The sequence below is a fragment of the Salmo salar genome, chromosome ssa23 (genome assembly GCF_905237065.1).
Source record: "Salmo salar chromosome ssa23, Ssal_v3.1, whole genome shotgun sequence".
NCBI classification, from domain to species: domain Eukaryota; kingdom Metazoa; phylum Chordata; class Actinopteri; order Salmoniformes; family Salmonidae; genus Salmo; species Salmo salar.
The window spans coordinates 35168188-35181074 of NC_059464.1; the positions used below are offsets into that span (position 1 = coordinate 35168188).

The 12887-nt window shown below is 41.8% G+C and overlaps 1 protein-coding gene across 2 annotated transcripts in view; it reads right to left on the minus strand.

Annotated features, from left to right (window-relative positions):
- Positions 1 to 1479: 1479 nt before the first annotated feature.
- Positions 1480 to 12887, minus strand: part of LOC106584489 (peroxisome proliferator-activated receptor alpha) — a 66100-nt gene continuing 54692 nt past the window's right edge. For both annotated transcript variants that reach the window (XM_014169857.2, XM_014169858.2), the window contains exons 6-7: positions 6590 to 7046; positions 1480 to 6382 (exon numbers count right to left, since the gene is read on the minus strand). In XM_014169857.2, coding sequence (XP_014025332.1) covers positions 6138 to 6382; positions 6590 to 7046 — 702 coding nt within the window. In that variant the 3' untranslated portion in view covers positions 1480 to 6137. The remainder of the gene's footprint in view (positions 6383 to 6589; positions 7047 to 12887) is intronic.

Below are 12887 nucleotides of genomic sequence, written 5' to 3' on the forward strand. Positions count from 1 at the left end.
AGGAGCAGTTTGATGGAGGAGGAATAATGGTTTGAGGCTGTTTTTTGTGGTTCGGGCAAGGCCCCTTAGTTCCAGTGAAGGGAAATAGTAATGCTACAGCATACAATGACATTCTAGATGATTCTGTGCTTCCAACTTTGTTGCAAAAATTTGAGGAAGGCCCCTTTCCTGTTTCAGCATGACAATGCCCCTGTGCACAAAGCGAAGTCCAAACAGAAATGGTTTGTCGAGATTGGTGTGTAAGAACTTGACTGGCCTGCACAGAGCCCTGACCTTAACACCATCGAACACATTTGGTATTAATTGGAACCCAGACAGTGAGACAGGGATAATCGCTCAATATCAGTGCCGGACTTCACTAATGCTCTTGAGGCTGAATGGAAGAAAGTGCTTGCAGCAATGTTCCAACATCTAGTGGAAAGCCTTTCCAGAAGAGGGGAGGCTGTTATAGCAGCAAAGAGGGGACCGACTCTATGTTAATGCCCATCATTTTGGAATGTGATGTTCGACGAGGAGGTGTCCACATACTTTTGGTCATGTAGTGTACACACTTTGAAACCCAGAACAGAAATCGTGTTTAATTGCGTCAGTTGCTCGGTTTAGTTCTGGGGGCAGGTATGTTAGAAAATATACTCGAACGAGGGCTGTAGCCCCACCCCCTCTCTGTGCAAGTTTCAGGAAAGTCTATGGTCCACATGTCAACCTTTCCTTCTGAAATTTAAAAGATGCGAGCACCTGCAAAATCGTGATTTCTGAAAAATGTGACGAAAGATCTGAGTACCGTAACAATATTCATCTTTAGTTGTATCTGAAGACAAGCAGATGGAGTCCTCAATCTCAACATCCCATGGCCTCATACATTTACAGGTAACTGCCAAAATAAAGAAAACACTTGAGTTGTTTGAGCTTTTATGGTGTGGGGTGTATTGTCCAGGCTTGATTTAGTTCCACTCAACCTCTTAGAGGGCAAGGAAAACGGCAATACACTCACAGCCATTCTGAGTGATTGCTTTCAACGTATGGTGAAACATTTCTATCCTGATGGGAATGGTCTCTTCCAGGATGACAATGCCCCCATCCACAGGGCACGAGTGGTCACTGAATGGTTTGATGAGCATGAAAACGATGTAAACCATATGTCATAGCCGTCTCAGTCACCAGATCTCAACCCAATTGAACACTTATGGGAGATTCTGGAGCGGCGCCTGAGTTTTACACCACCATCAAAAAAACTATTCCTTGTGGAAGAATGGTGTTGCATCCCTCCAATAGAGTTCAAGACACTTGTAGAATCTATGCCAAGGTGCATTGAAGCTGTTCTGGCGGCTTGTGGTGGCCCAATGCCCTATTAAAAAGCTTTATGTTGGCGTTTCTGTTTCCTTTATTTTGTCAGTTACCAATATGCAGCCTTCTTTCATTTATTCAGCTCTCACCATCAATCAGATGTTATTATTTACTTGAAATAGATGGACAATAACGTTGGATTTTTAAATAATTTTATTTGTCAATCTATTCAAAGTCAACTTGTTTGTTGTTTAAATTACTAGATAAACATTCATCAAACATGTACTTTATTGTTACCAAGCCACAGTATACATAAACAAAGCATCCAAAGACCGTCTCCAGTCTCTTTGCATGACACTAGCCATAAAAACACTGCATCAACTCTTTACTACAAAATACAAACCTTTTTCCTATATCTTCTGCACTCATCATTTCTGCAGAGTTGTATTTATTATTATTATTATTATTATTATTATTATTATATCTGTGCTGTATGGCAGGGCACTATAAACTCACTTGAAAAATAAAAAAAGAAGAACAGTACCTCGCTATGTCCTGAGCTAGTATAAACTATGGGACACAATATTTTCCCTGATACTTGTCAAAAGTCCCTTGTCAGTTCAACACAAAACAATATAGATCCTTAAGGGTAGCAGACATCTTCAATTTACCAATCACATAACTTCTCCTCTGGGTTTTTGCTCTAGTGTTTGAACCATTATATAATGTTATTTGTATTTACACTATTGCAAGAGAGCGACCTCTCTAATGTGGAGGAATGTAATTCCAAACAGTCATTATGTTCCACAGATTCAACAATGGTCTGTCTGCCTATCACAATTTTGATACCTTCCCTAATTCTGTCATGATGCCATATCCTCTCTTTGTGTATCTCTGTACTGTGTAGTATCATATCCATACCAGCAGCTTCTGGCTGGGGACACAGAACTGTACAGAACTGTGTGCAGCTTTACTTTACTCTATTGTGTCTAGCGTTGTATGTCATAGGTTAAGGCACGGGTTGAGTTTAATCCCTAATGTGTTCTGTTCACCTTGTGATTCTAGAATCTAGTGGATTAAAGCAGCGTTGCATTCTGCAGAGGTCTGACAATCCAGAAAAATAGATATTGTAGAACTGCCATTACAGGCAGCTTGAAATTCAGTCATCTAACATATGGCATGATTATAATTAAGTAAGTTAGAACACAGCAGCGAGTGAGGAGGGAAGCCAGTAAAACGCTTGATACAGGGGAAGCATGTTAATTAAGCAATAAGGCCAGAGGGGGTGTGGTATACGGCCAATATACCATGTTCTTATGCGCAACGCGGAGTGCCTGGATACAGCCCTTAGCCGTGGTATATTGGCCATATACCACAAACCCCAGAGGTGCCTTACTGCTATTATAAACTGGTTACCAATGTAATTAGGGCAGTAAAAACACATGTTTTGTCATCATACCCGTGGTATATGGTCTGATATATCAGCCAATCAGCATTCAGGGTTCGAAACACCCAGTTTCTAATAAACAATATACTGCATCTTTACTGCATTTAGCTGTAATTAAATCACTGTTCATTGTGGACAAGTTATGAGTGTGTAATGTTCTATATACTGTACATGTATCAAAACCGAGAAGGGATATAGTAGGGCCACAAAAACAACAAACCGTTTGGCTTGAAGAACATAATGATGCAGTTATGGAGCATTTATGTTCTGAATAGTGAAATGACACCCTAATCATCCCCTTTATGACCTAATCTTCCACCTGAGACCATAGCATAGAAGGAAACCTGCAGTATTGATGTAGGATCTGTGCCATGATAGCTTATTACCAGTCTTAACGCTGATGATTTACTTATGCATGTTCAAGACAAATAATATATCCAGATCATGTTGTTGAGTGAAAATATAGTGTCAATAACCCATGAAAGGTTTTTGTTCAAGTCTTGATATTTGCTATGAGTGCTTTTAGTATCCCTACAGCGAAGCACAGCACATAGAGAACATGTTAACTCTCTCTCTCTCTCTCTCTCTCTCTCTCTCTCTCTCTCTCTCTCTCTCTCTCTCTCTCTCTCTCTCTCTCTCTCTCTCTCTCTCTCTCTCTCTCTCTCTCTCTCTCTCTCTCTCTCTCTCTCTCTCTCTCTCTCTCTCTCTCTCTCTCTCTCTCTCTCTCTCTCTCTCTCTCTCTCTCTCTCTCTCTCTCTCTCTCGTGGGAATTAACCAAAGGAATGTCCCCATTGGGAATCACATCTATGGTTGTATCACCAGATACTTAGCTACTCTATTTACATTGCATTTTTCAACCTAGTTATTCAACAAAACAATTTCTGATATATATGATATATATATATATGCTTTAGTATAAAAATATGATCCAACTCAATTATAACATTGTCAAATTAGGTAGCGCTTAATCAAAAACATACCTACATTTCTGTACCATTTAAAACATTGAAAGGTATTTACCAGACAAAAAGGAATACAAAACATACCCAATAATAGTTAGTATCTTGCATACCTCTGGTTATAGTTGGGGCAAGCAATCACATAATCACTGAATCTATGTACAAAGCATTAATACAACATGGTGCAGAGAGTGAAGCTAGGTCCATTACACCAATAAAAAACATTGATTTGTGGATTCATGAGAATTTGCTACGGTAAGCAAAGAACAAAAAACATTCCCTCACAGAAAATATACACACGTACTGTATATCCTTTCCATCAGAAAAGCATGCACACATGAAGGATTATTTCATTCTGTCTTTGAAACATTCCCAACAGTTCTGTGAAGGATTGATGGCTGGTTTGATGAGGCAGTTTTAGTATTTAATCTCTACTAGATTAAAACAACTAGTCTATGGAGTAATTACAGAGAGAGAGAGAGAGAGAGAGAGAGAGAAAAAGGCTGTCTTGTTAATGGCTTAAAATGCTGTAAATCTGCCTTTGTTAAGGTTTTATTACAGTTTGAAGTCATATTAGCCCTTTAATACCAGTATACGAAACAAGATGGAGTGCCAAATATTACAGTATATAAAAGAGTCATATCATATCTTGTAACTACACTGTGCTTTAGTGTTGCGTTGTGGGTGCATTTACACAGTGAATCTCTGATTGGTCATTTCCAAATCAGTCTGTTTTGAATGAAATCAAACCACTTACAAACAAATGTCCTGATGGAGCCATGTTCTGAACGGTGGGGGGACACTATTGACATGGTAGTTTGTTTACTTTTGTTTGTGAAAGTATTGAAAATGAAAAATCTTTGAAATCATTGAGCTTCACCTTGGTTTTATAAAATGAATATAATGCACACCAAAGCCTCCATGTTAGAGTTTGGTCTAGATAGGAGAGGAAAATGAGATGAAGGGCAAGGTATGTGAAACCATCACTAAAAAGCACATAGTGAATTCTCGGTCGAAATATGACTGATGAGTAACTGACGTTTGAACAACGGAGGCCTGTGGAGGCCAATAATGTGTCCCTCCATCTGAGGCTGTGGGTCTTTGCCCAAAAGAGCAAAGGACTAAAAACTCAGTGGGATATAGGGGGAGCACTTTCTGAAACTCTGTAGCCTCATTCATGATAACATTAGCAAATATGCAAATGTTAAATGAACAATTATAGCTAAAGTCGTTTTTTTCCCCCGGAGGAATCCAAATTTCTAAGACATGGTTAGTTATAGCCTAAGCAGGAGCAAGAGCTTGAAAACACACAGGAGAGGTTTCCCAAAATGAATTAAGCAATATGTTATATTTACTTGTACTGTGAGTTGGATTTTGAGCCGCTGCAGCCACATCTGAGGGACAGTAACCTGGTACAGTGTGATGTATTAGGAAACTGAATATAGGAGAGACACACACACTGGCAGTGAGAGAGACAGACACTCATGAGGACCTCATTGACCATGCAATCCCATAACCTCACTGGGGGAGGACATCCAATCGCTAAAAAGCTGCCTTACTGTGAGACACAGTCACTCACATCTGAAGTCTGTATTCGGCATTGAAGTCGCTTGGGTGTCTTTACTGCAAAATATGTGTGCAACATTATCATTCTTTTCTCTTACTCTGAAGTTCGTTACAAAATGACATAGTTATAAAGATACTGCTGGAGTGGTGATTCTGTCGATACGTCCTGCTGTTCATCACCCAAGGGCCTGGTTAGGTCAGAGATGTGTGTACCGTATAGGAAAGGGATCCCCTCTAGCAGGGACTCTGGTGGCTATAGTCTGACTGAATCATATGCTGCATTTAGACAGGCAGCCCAATTCTGATCTTTTTCCCACAAATTGGTCTTTTGACCAGTCACATCAGATCTTTTCATATCAGATCTTTTTCAGAGCTGATCTGATTGGTCAAAAGACCAATTAGTAAAAAAAATATCAGAATTGGGCTGCCTGTCTAAACACAGCCACTGTTATCTAAACAAGCCATTGATTATTTGATCCGTGTACTTCTTTCTGACGTTGGCCAAAGGTGTCTAAACCCAGCCAAATACATGTTCTCTAGTTAGGACAAACACTGGAACAGGACACTCAATTCAGCTTCACATTGCCCGTCCACACAGGTAATATGGCCCTATAGGTCCCTGTGGGAGTAGTGGACGCCACCACAGGTGCCCAGAATATAGTCATATTGTCCTGTCCAGTCCTGTCTGTAAGATGAGCAACCCTGCATCTGGGGGTCCAGTGGTTCAATCCTTTCATGGTGGGACTATTCAGAGAGACTGTTCACGCATGTGTCCCCAAAATGGAGGGCAACCTCCTTTCTAGACTCAGTACATGTCCCCAAAATGGAGGGTGAGGTGGGTGTGTGACCCAGCCCCCAACCTCCTCTCTGGGCTCAGTATCTCAGTACATGTCTCTGTAGATCTCCTGCAGCAGGGGGTGGAGAGACATGTCCTCTGTTTTCTTGATCTCCTGGACCAACTGAGCATGCTCGGTGACCAGCTGCCGGAGGTCGGACAGTTTCTGCAGCAGCTTGGGGAAGAGGAAGGTGTCGTCTGGGTGGTTGGCCAGCAGGTGGAGCCGCAGCACCTGAACAATGTTCTCCTGCATGCGCTCAATGTGGCCAACGTTCACCAGGCCGGGACGGTCTGAGGGAGAAGAAAGAGGACAGCAAAATTAGAGAAAGAAGGTGGATTATGCCAATCCAAGAAGAGACATTATGATTGGCATAGAGCTGAAGAGCAAATCCATCAAGAAGATCAGTAATAACACTAGTAATTAACTACCAATTAGTGGTAACTACCAATTAGTGGTCATTAACCCCAGATCTCAGCCTCTACCTCTCTCTCTCTTACCTCCGCAGCAGATGATGGCGGCCACAAACAGGGCCAGGTCACTGTCATCCAGCTCCAGCCCGTTGAACTTCATGGCGAACTGGAACTTGGGTTCCATCATGTCGCTGAAGGGCCTCCTCAGACTCTTGAGAAACTCCCTGGTGATGAAGCCCGATCCGTAGGCCACCAGGAGGCCGTCCTTGTTCATACATGAGGCCAGCAGGGCGAACAGCGCCTCATACACTCCATACTTCAGCAGAGTCACCTGGTCGTTCAGGTCCAGGCTGGAGAAGCCGGGGACAGACTTGGCGAACTCAGTCAGCTCTGTGACCGTCTCCACGGAGGTGCACTGGCAGCAGTGGAAGATGCGTACCTCAGCCTCCTTCTCCAGCAGATGGCCCCCAGCCGTGCCCACCATCTTGGCAACAAGGGTCTGCTCTGCCAGCTGGAGGGTATCCATGTCGTGGATGACAAATGGCTGCAGGGGCATGAAGGGAGACAGGGTGGTGAGGAGACATGCATTTTGATTGAGCTAAAGCACGGATCTTCCACGCTCCGGATTGAATCTAGGCCATAGTCTGTAGTAATGTGTAATGAATGACAGCCCATTATGTAGCAACGTTGGTAGATAGGAATGGCCCTATTTCAAACACTTGCCCCTAGAAAGACCCTGTGGAAAAGGACAGGTATTTGCAATATTACTACTACTAGAGTGAGGAACCATATGTTACAAAAACAGTCCTGCCTACATTTAAGGATAGACAGCCTAAATAACATTTACTGACAGAAAGAAAGGAAATATGTTATTTCAGGAAGTTTAAATGCTTATTGTGACATAATCTGAGCCCTGTCCTTGACCCTAGAGTAAACTCCCCCGTCTCAAAACCTATAATGTATTTTATTGCCGTTATGAATCTGGCGAGGTTAACTTGTTTCTACTGAAATATGTTTAGGGACAGGGCAAACAGAGTCTAGATTAGCTGTGATGTCCTACGCTGTAGCAAAATAAACAGGCAAATCTAATATACAGTAATCACGTGTGTACCCTTAGAGACGGAGCCATGTCTTACAATAACACTGCTGCCTGTGTTCCTCAACAAGCACTGCAAAGACACCAACTCAACATGTTTCCAACCGGAAATACACAAGGACTGTGTTTCTTAAATAAACCCAACAGTTATCTAACTCTACTTTGCAACGGGTTAAAAAAGAACACGTTTGTTTTTAGAGTGTAAGGCTGCTAAACAACTGTCTGTGGGTCACTGTTTTGGTGGGGCTGTTTTGGAAGTAGGCTACACTACCAGATATGCAGTGGGGAAAGTTCCCACAGGTGCCAATCCAGCACCTGCTCCTGTATATCAAACCCAGAGCTCTGATACGTTAATGGTGCGCAAACAATAAACTCCGTGCTAAACACAGTTTACTCAACTCACAATATGATACGCTCCCAACATTTGACTGGCAATGCATGCCAAAATAGTATTGTTGATGGTGGCAACTGGGTGAAAGGCAGAGCCGCTTGATCAACAACAGAAAATGTGTTCAATCTGTGCATTCTGTATGCAGAAGGCACGACACTGTAAAAAGAATGAAAAAATATTCAACGTATAATTGTAAGGCAACCAGCTGCAATAGGATTGTGTTTGCTCAACATTTGGGAATATTGCTGAACCAATATACAGTTGAGTGAACAAACTTTAACACATTAGCTCCAATTCTTGCCCATTTGAAGTCCACTCAACTCACAGAATAATGCTGATTAAACAATTGATTAAGTTAGCTGTAACAGCTGTTGAATGGAGTAGACCAAGGCGCAGTGTGGTTAGTGCTCATCTTTGTAATTTAATGGAAAAAGAGAACACTTTACAAAATAAACAAAAGACAACAGCCAAACAGTTCTGTCAGGTAATAAATGACTAAACAGAAAATAACCACCCCCAAAACCCAAAGGAAAACAGGCTGCATAAGTATGGCTCCCAATCAGCAACAACGATATACAGCTGTCCCTGATTGAGAGCCATACCCGGCCGAAACAAAGAAATACCAAACATAGAAAAAAGGACATAGAATGCCCACCCCAACCAAAATAGAGACATAAAAGGATCTCTAAGGTCAGGGCGTGACATTAGCTTTTTTTTTTTTTACAGTGTACTGGAGAGTGTTTGGGTAAATTGAGACATTTTTTACATTCTGCATCACTCCGTCAAGGGAAATATTGTGTTTTTTTAATAAAAGAGATATCTATATACACTGAGTGTACAAAACATTTCCATGACAAAGCTATGATCCCTTATTGATGAAACTTGTTAAATCCACTTCAATCAGTGTAGATGAAGGGGCGGAGACAAGTTAAAGAAGGAACTTTAAGCCTTGAGAGAATTGAGACATGGATTGTGTGTGTGCCATTCAGAAGATGAAAGGTCAAGACAAAATACTTAAGTGGCTTTGAACGGGGTATGGTAGTAGGTGCTAGGCACACCGGTTTGAGTGTGTCGAGATCTTCAACGCTGCTGGGTTTTTCACGCTCAATAGTCTCCTGTGTGTATCAAGAATGGTCCACCACCTGGACAACCAGCCAACTTGACACAACTGTGGGAAGCATCGAATTCAACATGGGCCTGCATCCCTGTGGAACGCATACGACACCTTTTAGTGTCCATGCCCCGACGAATTGAGGGCAAAAGGGGTGTAACAAACACTTTGTACTTTTTATTACACTTTTAACATAGGCCAGGCCCTGTTGTTACCTCATATCCCTGCAATAATGCCTTGCATTACGCCTGGTAAGAAAACACTTTAATTTGCTTAACTTGCCATTGGCTCCAACATTGGCAAAATTTTCTCCATGGCCAATGGCTCAACTTACCCCAAGGCAAACCTTTTAACTATATTAGCTTACACAGCTACAAGGATGCACTTTCATGCTAGATTTAGGACCTCATATTGAAGCTTATAAAGACCCCAACTGATGTATAGAACAATCTTAAAATTATCTACTTTGGTTTAGATCACCACCATCTGAATTTGGCTGTGCCCGGAGTATCCCTGAAGTACCCTTCATGTGCATTTTACCAGTAGGTCTATGGTCTCATGAGTCTTCTCAAGTACCCCCAGCTGATAGGCCAAGTACCCCCAGGGGTCCTAGTACCCCTGGTTGGGAACCACTGGTTTAGATACAAGTATCATCAAACCTCTAACACAATAAATTCATTTGACTTGGCGAAAATCACTTTTTTGGACCTAACTTTCTTATCACTTTTTCAATGTGGTTTCTTCCTCCACAGACTCCATGAAATTATGACCTCTTCCTAAATATTTGGTCACATGATTAATTTTGTGTACAGTGCATTTGGACCCCTTCCCTTTTTCCAAATGTTGTTAAATTACAGCCTTATTCTAAAATGTATTAAATAGAAAATGTCCCTCATCAATCTACACACAATATCCCATAATGACAAAGAAAAAACAGTTAAAAATTGTTTTTTGCAAATGTATTAAAAATACAAAACAGAAATACCTTATTTACATAAGTATTCAGACCTTTTCCTATGAGACTCGAAATTGAGCTCAGGTGCATCCATGTTTCCATTGACCATCGTTGAGATGTTTCTACAACTTGATTGGAGCACCTGTGGTAAATTCTATTGATTAGACATGATTTGCAAAGGCACACACCTGTTTATATAAGGTCCCACAGTTGACAGTGCATGCCAGAGCAAAAACCAAGCCATGAGGTCTAAGGAATTGTCCTTAGAGCTCTGAGACAGATCTGGGGAAGGGTACCAAAACATTTCTGCAGCATTGAAGGTTCCCAAGAACACTGTGGCCCCATTCTTAAATGGAAGAAGTTTGGAACCACCAAGACTATTCCTAGAGCTGGCCACCTGCCAAACTGAACAATCGGAGGAGAAGGGCCTTGGTCAGGGAGGTGACCAACAACCCGATGGTCACTCTGATAGACCTCCAGAGTTCCTCTGTGGAGATGGGAGAACCTTCTAGAAGGACAACCATCTCTGCAGCACTCCACCAATCAGGCCTTTATGGTAGAGTGGCCAGACGGAAGCCACTCCCCAGTAAAAGGCACATGACATCCTGCTTAGAGTTTTACAAAAGGCACCTAAAGGACTCTCAGACCATGAGAAACAATATTCTCTGGTCTGATGAATCCAAGATTGAACTATTTGGCCTGAATGCCAAGCGTCACATCTGGAGGAAACCTGGTACCATCCCTACGGTGAAGCATGGTGGTAGCATCATCATGCTGTGGGGATGTTTTTTAGCAGCAGGGACTGGGAGACTAGTCAGTAGAGATCCTTGATGAACATCTTCTCCAGAGCGCTCAGGACCTCAGACTGGGGCGAAGGTTCACCTTCCAACAGGACAATGACCGTCAACATACAGCCAAGACAACACAGGAGTCTCTAAATGTCTCTAAATGTCCTGAATAAATGGGTCTGAATACTTTATGAATGCACTGTATGGCTTCCTGCAAACAAGCCTGGCTCAACTTACACCTTGGGCTCAACTTTAACCTGTTATGGCTAGGGGGCAGTATTTTCACGGCCGGATAAAAAACGTACCCGATTTAATCTGATTATTACTCCTGCCCAGAAACTAGAATATGCATATAATTATTAGCTTTGGATAGAAAATACTCCAAAGTTTCTAAAACTGTTTGAATGGTGTCTGTGAGTATAACAGAACTCATTTGGCAGGCCAAAACCTGAGAAGATTCCAAACAGGAAGCGCTCTCTCTGACCATTTCATGGCCTTCTTGATTATCTCTATCCAATACAGGGGATCTCTGCTGTTACGTGACACTTCCTACGGCTCCCATGGGCTCTCAGAAGGCGGCAAAAAGCTGAATCGTGGCTTTGCAGGCTCTGGCTGAAAAACATTGGCGCGTTTGGATAGTGGCCGGTCACAGTACTATGAAACTGAGGCGCGTGCACGAGTCGACACCATTTTTTACTTTCTTTCTCTTTGAACGAAAACCACCACTCCCGGTCGGAATATTATCGCTTTTTTACGAGAAAAATGGCATAAAAATTGATTTTAAACAGCGGTTGACATGCTTCGAAGTACGGTAATGGAATATTTAGAATTCTTTTGTCACGAAATGCGTCGTGCGCATGACCCTTATTTACACTTCGGATAGTGTCTTGAACGCACGACCAAAACGCCGCTATTTGGATATAACTATGGATTATTTTGAACCAAACCAACATTTGTTATTGAAGTAGCAGTCCTGGGAGTGCATTCTGACGAAGAACACCAAAGGTAATCGGAGTTTGGTGAAGGCTCAACTTGCTGGGTGTCTAAATAGCTAGCCCTGTGATGCCGGGCTATGTACTCAGAATATTGCAAAATGTGCTTTCACCGAAAAGCTATTTTAAAATCGGACACCTCGATTGCACAAAGGAGTTCTGTATCTATAATTCTTAAAATAATTGTTATGTTTTTTGTGAACGTTTATCGTTATAGTAAATTCACCGGAAGTGTTCGGTGGGAATGCTAGTTCTGAACGTCACATGCTAATGTAAAAAGCTGGTTTTTGATATAAATATGAACTTGATTGAACAAAACATGCATGTACTGTATAACATAATGTCCTAGGGTTGTCATCTGATGAAGATCATCAAAGGTTAGTGCTGCATTTAGCTGTGGTTTTGTTTTTTGTGACATTATATGCTAGCTTGAAAAATGGGTGTCTGATTATTTCTGGCTGGGTACTCTGCTGACATAATCTAATGTTTTGCTTTCGCTGTAAAGCCTTTTTGAAATCGGACAGTGTGGTTAGATAAAGGAGAGTCTTGTCTTTAAAATGCTGTAAAATAGTCATATGTTTGAAAAATGGAAGTTTTTGTATTTTTGAGGAATTTGTAATTCGCGCCACGCCTATCATTGGATATTGGAGCAGGTGTTCCGCTAGCGGAACGTCTAGATGTAAGAGGTTTTAACCCACTCTCCCCTCAAGGCATTGCTAAAGGCTATGCTAAAGGCTATGCTAAAGCTAAACTGAGTGTCTATCCATACAGTGTAGTTGGTCCACAGTTTCTGCTCACTGTTTACAACACTGTGATACCATGAGCTCATTGGGAAACTTGGAGAAGATCAAACCATGCTCTTAGCTGCTTGGACTGAATCACTTCTAACAACTGGACTAGACTATCATTAACTCTAGTAACTAGTAACTGGACTAGACTACTGAACTCTGAGTAGATACTCAAGGGATAATGCCAGAAAAGCCGGTGTTTGCAAGATATATTGGCACGCCTGCAAACAGTGGCAGCTCTGCTTCTAGCTCCTAAGTAACTTA